The 8762-nt window shown below is 45.2% G+C and overlaps 1 protein-coding gene across 1 annotated transcript in view; it reads left to right on the top strand.

The window, feature by feature from the left end:
* Positions 1-8762, top strand: part of mri1 (methylthioribose-1-phosphate isomerase 1) — a 25481-nt gene that overhangs the window by 12750 nt on the left and 3969 nt on the right. The window contains exons 3-4 of the mRNA XM_029689912.1: positions 632-801; positions 7930-8106. Of these exons, the coding sequence (XP_029545772.1) occupies positions 632-801; positions 7930-8106 (347 nt within the window). The remainder of the gene's footprint in view (positions 1-631; positions 802-7929; positions 8107-8762) is intronic.

Here is an 8762-nt window from a genome sequence, read left to right as displayed (position 1 = left end):
GAGAGGGAGGGAGTCCCAGAAAGAGAGAGAGAGAGGAGACCCAGAGAGAGGGAGGGAGTCCCAGAAAGAGAGAGAGAGAGGGAGACCCAGAGAGAGGGAGGGAGTCCCAGAAAGAGAGAGAGAGGGAGACCCAGAGAGAGGGAGGGAGTCCCAGAAAGAGAGAGAGAGAGGGAGACCAGAGAGAGGGAGGGAGACCAGAGAGAGGGAGGGAGTCCCAGAAAGAGAGAGGGAGGGAGTCCCAGAAAGAGAGAGGGAGGGAGTCCCAGAAAGAGAGAGAGAGGGAGACCAGAGAGAGGGAGGGAGTCCCAGAAAGAGAGAGAGGGAGACCAGAGAGAGGGAGGGAGACCCAGAGAGAGGGAGAGGGAGACCAGAGAGGGAGGGAGGGAGTCCCAGAAAGAGAGAGAGAGGGAGACCAGAGAGAGGGAGGGAGTCCCAGAAAGAGAGAGAGAGAGGGAGACCCAGAGAGAGGGAGGGAGTCCCAGAAAGAGAGAGAGAGAGGGAGACCAGAGACAGTGAGAGAACATGAAAGTGGACTAAACTAAAGAGTAGATCAGAAGTTAAAGGGAAGATGATGGTGAAAACTGCTTTGACAGACACACTCCCTCTCCTCTAATCCCCGCCCATCCTGCAGTGTGATTGGCTGGATCGAGGAGATGCTGGAGCGTGATGTCAATGACAACAAGAAGATCGGTAACTACGGAGCTCAACACATCCTGTCTGGTGTTCCCCGAGACTCTGTCACTATCTTAACTCACTGCAACACAGGGTCACTGGCCACGGCAGGATACGGCACCGCACTGGGTAAGACAGACAGAGAGTCTCCATGCTCTAGTACTAGTCTATAACCAGTGTGTCTGTGCTCTAGTACTAGACTATAACCAGTGTGTCTCTGTGCTCTAGTACTAGTCTACAACCAGTGTGTCTCTGTGCTCTAGTACTAGACTATAACCAGTGTGTCTCTGTGCTCTAGTACTAGTCTATAACCAGTGTGTCTCTGTGCTCTAGTACTAGTCTATAACAGTGTGTCTCTGTGCTCTAGTACTAGTCTACAACCAGTGTGTCTCTGTGCTCTAGTACTAGTCTATAACCAGTGTGTCTCTGTGCTCTAGTACTAGTCTATAACCAGTGTGTCTCTGTGCTCTAGTACTAGACTATAACCAGTGTGTCTCTGTGCTCTAGTACTAGACTATAACCAGTGTGTCTCTGTGCTCTACTACTAGTCTATAACCAGTGTGTCTCTGTGCTCTAGTACTAGACTATAACCAGTGTGTCTCTGTGCTCTAGTACTAGTCTATAACCAGTGTGTCTCTGTGCTCTAGTACTAGACTATAACCAGTGTGTCTCTGTGCTCTAGTACTAGACTATAACCAGTGTGTCTCTGTGCTCTAGTACTAGTCTATAACCAGTGTGTCTCTGTGCTCTAGTACTAATCTATAACCAGTGTGTCTCTGTGCTCTAGTACTAGACTATAACCAGTGTGTCTCTGTGCTCTAGTACTAGTCTATAACCAGTGTGTCTCTGTGCTCTAGTACTAGTCTATAACCAGTGTGTCTGTGCTCTAGTACTAGACTATAACCAGTGTGTCTCTGTGCTCTACTACTAGTCTATAACCAGTGTGTCTCTGTGCTCTAGTACTAGACTATAACCAGTGTGTCTCTGTGCTCTAGTACTAGACTATAACCAGTGTGTCTCTGTGCTCTACTACTAGTCTATAACCAGTGTGTCTCTGTGCTCTACTACTAGTCTATAACCAGTGTGTCTCTGTGCTCTAGTACTAGACTATAACCAGTGTGTCTCTGTGCTCTAGTACTAGACTATAACCAGTGTGTCTCTGTGCTCTAGTACTAGACTATAACCAGTGTGTCTCTGTGCTCTAGTACTAGACTATAACCAGTGTGTCTCTGTGCTCTAGTACTAGTCTATAACCAGTGTGTCTCTGTGCTCTAGTACTAGACTATAACCAGTGTGTCTCTGTGCTCTAGTACTAGACTATAACCAGTGTGTCTCTGTGCTCTAGTACTAGTCTATAACTTGTGTGTCTCTGTGCTCTAGTACTAGTCTATAACCAGTGTGTCTCTGTGCTCTAGTACTAGACTATAACCAGTGTGTCTCTGTGCTCTAGTACTAGTCTATAACCAGTGTCTCTGTGCTCTAGTACTAGTCTATAACCAGTGTGTTTTTCCAGGTGTGGTGCGTTCCCTCCATGCTCTAGTACTAGTCTATAACCAGTGTGTCTCTGTGCTCTAGTACTAGTCTATAACCAGTGTGTCTCTGTGCTCTAGTACTAGTCTATAACCAGTGTGTCTCTGTGCTCTAGTACTAGACTATAACCAGTGTGTCTCTGTGCTCTAGTACTAGACTATAACCAGTGTGTCTCTGTGCTCTAGTACTAGTCTATAACCAGTGTGTCTCTGTGCTCTAGTACTAGTCTATAACCAGTGTGTCTCTGTGCTCTAGTACTAGACTATAACCAGTGTGTCTCTGTGCTCTAGTACTAGTCTATAACCAGTGTGTCTCTGTGCTCTAGTACTAGACTATAACCAGTGTGTCTCTGTGCTCTAGTACTAGTCTATAGCCAGTGTGTCTCTGTGCTCTAGTACTAGTCTATAACCAGTGTGTCTCTGTGCTCTAGTACTAGTCTATAACCAGTGTGTCTCTGTGCTCTAGTACTAGACTATAACCAGTGTGTCTCTGTGCTCTAGTACTAGTCTATAACCAGTGTGTCTCTGTGCTCTAGTACTAGTCTATAACCAGTGTGTCTCTGTGCTCTAGTACTAGTCTATAACCAGTGTGTCTCTGTGCTCTAGTACTAGACTATAACCAGTGTGTCTCTGTGCTCTAGTACTAGACTATAACCAGTGTGTCTCTGTGCTCTAGTACTAGTCTATAACCAGTGTGTCTCTGTGCTCTAGTACTAGTCTATAACCAGTGTGTCTCTGTGCTCTAGTACTAGACTATAACCAGTGTGTCTCTGTGCTCTAGTACTAGTCTATAACCAGTGTGTCTCTGTGCTCTAGTACTAGACTATAACCAGTGTGTCTCTGTGCTCTAGTACTAGTCTATAGCCAGTGTGTCTCTGTGCTCTAGTACTAGTCTATAACCAGTGTGTCTCTGTGCTCTAGTACTAGTCTATAACCAGTGTGTCTCTGTGCTCTAGTACTAGACTATAACCAGTGTGTCTCTGTGCTCTAGTACTAGTCTATAACCAGTGTGTCTCTGTGCTCTAGTACTAGTCTATAACCAGTGTGTCTCTGTGCTCTAGTACTAGTCTATAACCAGTGTGTCTCTGTGCTCTAGTACTAGTCTATAACCAGTGTGTCTCTGTGCTCTAGTACTAGACTATAACCAGTGTGTCTGTGCTCTAGTACTAGACTATAACCAGTGGGTCTCTGTGCTCTAGTACTAGTCTATAACCAGTGTGTCTCTGTGCTCTAGTACTAGTCTATAACCAGTGTGTCTCTGTGCTCTAGTACTAGTCTATAACCAGTGTGTCTCTGTGCTCTAGTACTAGTCTATAACCAGTGTGTCTCTGTGCTCTAGTACAAGTCTATAACCAGTGTGTCTCTGTGCTCTAGTACTAGTCCATAACCAGTGTGTCTCTGTGCTCTAGTACAAGTCTATAACCAGTGTGTCTCTGTGCTCTAGTACTAGACTATAACCAGTGTGTCTCTGTGCTCTAGTACTAGACTATAACCAGTGTGTCTCTGTGCTCTAGTACTAGACTATAACCAGTGTGTCTCTGTGCTCTAGTACTAGTCTATAACCAGTGTGTCTCTGTGCTCTAGTACTAGTCTATAACCAGTGTGTCTGTGCTCTAGTACTAGTCTATAACCAGTGTGTCTCTGTGCTCTAGTACTAGACTATAACCAGTGTGTCTGTGCTCTAGTACTAGACTATAACCAGTGTGTCTCTGTGCTCTAGTACTAGTACTATAACCAGTGTGTCTCTGTGCTCTAGTACTAGTCTATAACCAGTGTGTCTCTGTGCTCTAGTACTAGTCTATAACCAGTGTGTCTCTGTGCTCTAGTACTAGTCTATAACCAGTGTGTCTCTGTGCTCTAGTACTAGTCTATAACCAGTGTGTTTTTCCAGGTGTGGTGCGTTCCCTCCATGCTTTAGTACTAGTCTATAACCAGTGTGTCTCTGTGCTCTAGTACTAGACTATAACCAGTGTGTCTCTGTGCTCTAGTACTAGTCTATAACAAGTGTATCTCTGTGCTCTAGTACTAGTCTATAACCAGTGTGTCTCTGTGCTCTAGTACTAGACTATAACCAGTGTGTCTCTGTGCTCTAGTACTAGTCTATAACCAGTGTGTCTCTGTGCTCTAGTACTAGTCTATAACCAGTGTGTCTCTGTGCTCTAGTACTAGACTATAACCAGTGTGTCTCTGTGCTCTAGTACTAGACTATAACCAGTGTGTCTCTGTGCTCTAGTACTAGACTATAACCAGTGTGTCTCTGTGCTCTAGTACTAGACTATAACCAGTGTGTCTCTGTTCTCTAGTACTAGACTATAACCAGTGTGTCTCTGTGCTCTAGTACTAGTCTATAACCAGTGTCTCTGTGCTCTAGTACTAGTCTATAACCAGTGTGTCTCTGTGCTCTAGTACTAGACTATAACCAGTGTGTCTCTGTGCTCTAGTACTAGTCTATAACCAGTGTGTCTCTGTGCTCTAGTACTAGTCTATAACCAGTGTGTCTCTGTGCTCTAGTACTAGTCTATAACCAGTGTGTCTGTGCTCTAGTACTAGTCTATAACCAGTGTGTCTCTGTGCTCTAGTACTAGACTATAACCAGTGTGTCTCTGTGCTCTAGTACTAGACTATAACCAGTGTGTCTCTGTGCTCTAGTACTAGACTATAACCAGTGTGTCTCTGTGCTCTAGTACTAGACTATAACCAGTGTGTCTCTGTGCTCTAGTACTAGTCTATAACCAGTGTGTCTCTGTGCTCTAGTACTAGTCTATAACCAGTGTGTCTCTGTGCTCTAGTACTAGACTATAACCAGTGTGTCTCTGTGCTCTAGTACTAGACTATAACCAGTGTGTCTCTGTGCTCTAGTACTAGTCTATAACCAGTGTGTCTCTGTGCTCTAGTACTAGTCTATAACCAGTGTGTCTCTGTGCTCTAGTACTAGACTGTAACCAGTGTGTCTCTGTGCTCTAGTACTAGTCTATAACCAGTGTGTCTCTGTGCTCTAGTACTAGTCTATAACCAGTGTGTCTCTGTGCTCTAGTACTAGACTATAACCAGTGTGTCTCTGTGCTCTAGTACTAGACTATAACCAGTGTGTCTCTGTTCTCTAGTACTAGACTATAACCAGTGTGTCTCTGTGCTCTAGTACTAGTCTATAACCAGTGTGTCTCTGTGCTCTAGTACTAGTCTATAACCAGTGTGTCTCTGTGCTCTAGTACTAGACTATAACCAGTGTGTCTCTGTGCTCTAGTACTAGTCTATAACCAGTGTGTCTCTGTGCTCTAGTACTAGTCTATAACCAGTGTGTCTCTGTGCTCTAGTACGTCTATAACCAGTGTGTCTCTGTGCTCTAGTACTAGTCTATAACCAGTGTGTCTGTGCTCTAGTACTAGTCTATAACCAGTGTGTCTCTGTGCTCTAGTACTAGTCTATAACCAGTGTGTCTCTGTGCTCTAGTACTAGTCTATAACCAGTGTGTCTCTGTGCTCTAGTACTAGTCTATAACCAGTGTGTCTCTGTGCTCTAGTACTAGACTATAACCAGTGTGTCTCTGTGCTCTAGTACTAGACTATAACCAGTGTGTCTCTGTGCTCTAGTACTAGTCTATAACCAGTGTGTCTCTGTGCTCTAGTACTAGTCTATAACCAGTGTGTCTGTGCTCTAGTACTAGTCTATAACCAGTGTGTCTCTGTGCTCTAGTACTAATCTATAACCAGTGTGTCTCTGTGCTCTAGTACTAGTCTATAACCAGTGTGTCTCTGTGCTCTAGTACTAGTCTATAACCAGTGTGTTTTTCCCAGGTGTGGTGCGTTCCCTCCATGCTCTAGTACTAGACTATAACCAGTGTGTCTCTGTGCTCTAGTACTAGACTATAACCAGTGTGTCTCTGTGCTCTAGTACTAGTCTATAACCAGTGTGTCTCTGTGCTCTAGTACTAGTCTATAACCAGTGTGTCTCTGTGCTCTAGTACTAGACTATAACCAGTGTGTCTCTGTGCTCTAGTACTAGACTATAACCAGTGTGTCTCTGTGCTCTAGTACTAGTCTATAACCAGTGTGTCTCTGTGCTCTAGTACTAGTCTATAACCAGTGTGTCTCTGTGCTCTAGTACTAGACTATAACCAGTGTGTCTCTGTGCTCTAGTACTAGTCTATAACCAGTGTGTCTCTGTGCTCTAGTACTAGACTATAACCAGTGTGTCTCTGTGCTCTAGTACTAGTCTATAACCAGTGTGTCTCTGTGCTCTAGTACTAGACTATAACCAGTGTGTCTCTGTGCTCTAGTACTAGTCTATAACCAGTGTGTCTCTGTGCTCTAGTACTAGACTATAACCAGTGTGTCTCTGTGCTCTAGTACTAGTCTATAACCAGTGTGTCTCTGTGCTCTAGTACTAGACTATAACCAGTGTGTCTGTGCTCTAGTACTAGTCTATAACCAGTGTGTCTCTGTGCTCTAGTACTAGTCTATAACCAGTGTGTCTCTGTGCTCTAGTACTAGACTATAACCAGTGTGTCTCTGTGCTCTAGTACTAGTCTATAACCAGTGTGTCTCTGTGCTCTAGTACTAGACTATAACCAGTGTGTCTCTGTGCTCTAGTACTAGACTATAACCAGTGTGTCTCTGTGCTCTAGTACTAGACTATAACCAGTGTGTCTCTGTGCTCTAGTACTAGTCTATAACCAGTGTGTCTCTGTGCTCTAGTACTAGTCTATAACCAGTGTGTCTCTGTGCTCTAGTACTAGTCTATAACCAGTGTGTCTCTGTGCTCTAGTACTAGTCTATAACCAGTGTGTCTCTGTGCTCTAGTACTAGACTATAACCAGTGTGTCTCTGTGCTCTAGTACTAGACTATAACCAGTGTGTCTATGTGCTCTAGTACTAGACTATAACCAGTGTGTCTCTGTGCTCTAGTACTAGTCTATAACCAGTGTGTCTCTGTGCTCTAGTACTAGACTATAACCAGTGTGTCTCTGTGCTCTAGTACTAGTCTATAACCAGTGTGTCTCTGTGCTCTAGTACTAGTCTATAACCAGTGTGTCTCTGTGCTCTAGTACTAGTCTATAACCAGTGTGTCTCTGTGCTCTAGTACTAGTCTATAACCAGTGTGTCTCTGTGCTCTAGTACTAGTCTATAACCAGTGTGTCTCTGTGCTCTAGTACTAGTCTATAACCAGTGTGTCTCTGTGCTCTAGTACTAGACTATAACCAGTGTGTCTCTGTGCTCTAGTACTAGTCTATAACCAGTGTGTCTCTGTGCTCTAGTACTAGACTGTAACCAGTGTGTCTCTGTGCTCTAGTACTAGTCTATAACCAGTGTGTCTCTGTGCTCTAGTACTAGTCTATAACCAGTGTGTCTCTGTGCTCTAGTACTAGTCTATAACCAGTGTGTCTCTGTGCTCTAGTACTAGACTATAACCAGTGTGTCTCTGTGCTCTAGTACTAGTCTATAACCAGTGTGTCTCTGTGCTCTAGTACTAGTCTATAACCAGTGTGTCTGTGCTCTAGTACTAGACTATAACCAGTGTGTCTCTGTGCTCTAGTACTAGTCTATAACCAGTGTGTCTCTGTGCTCTAGTACTAGTCTATAACCAGTGTGTCTCTGTGCTCTAGTACTAGTCTATAACCAGTGTGTCTCTGTGCTCTAGTACTAGTCTATAACCAGTGTGTGTATCTCCAGGTGTGGTGCGTTCCCTCCATGCTCTAGTACTAGACTATAACCAGTGTGTGTATCTCCAGGTGTGGTGCGTTCCCTCCATGCTCTAGGCAGACTGAAGCGGATGTATTGTACAGAGACCAGACCCTATAACCAAGGGGCCAGACTGACAGCCTATGAGGCCGTGGCTGAAGGGTTCCCTGCTACTCTCATCACAGACAGCATGGCTGCACTCACCATGAGAGAGAAGAGCATCACAGGTATACCCAGTCTGACTGCCTGACTGACTGCCTGACTGACTGCCTGACTGCCTGACTGACTGCCTGCCTGACTGTCTGCCTGTCTGACTGACTGACTGACTGCCTGTCTGACTGCCTGACTGCCTGACTGACTGCCTGCCTGACTGCCTGCCTGCCTGACTGACTGCCTGACTGCCTGCCTGACTGACTGTCTGACTGACTGCCTGACTGACTGCCTGACTGACTGCCTGACTGTCTGACTGACTGTCTGCCTGACTGACTGCCTGACTGACTGTCTGACTGCCTGACTGACTGCCTGACTGACTGTCTGACTGACTGTCTGACTGACTGCCTGACTGACTGCCTGACTGACTGCCTGACTGACTGTCTGACTGCCTGACTGACTGCCTGACTGACTGCCTGACTGACTGCCTGACTGACTGTCTGCCTGACTGACTGCATGACTGACTGCCTGACTGACTGCCTGACTGACTGTCTGACTTTTGTTTCCTTCTCTTCCTGTTTTTCCTCTCTCTTCTTCCTCCAATAACTGGTCTGGTTTGACGTTCTATCCATCTCTTATCACTATACTGTTATCTCTCTCTCTCTCTCTCTCTCTCTCTCTCTCTCTCTCTCTCTCTCTCTCTCTCTCTCTTTCTGTCTACCCCTTCCCCCTC

This window comes from Salmo trutta, chromosome 14, assembly GCF_901001165.1.
Source record: "Salmo trutta chromosome 14, fSalTru1.1, whole genome shotgun sequence".
In the NCBI taxonomy this organism is placed as follows: Eukaryota; Metazoa; Chordata; class Actinopteri; order Salmoniformes; family Salmonidae; genus Salmo; species Salmo trutta.
The sequence above is the reverse complement of the archived record's forward strand: the minus strand, read 5'-3'. Positions and strand labels throughout refer to the sequence as shown.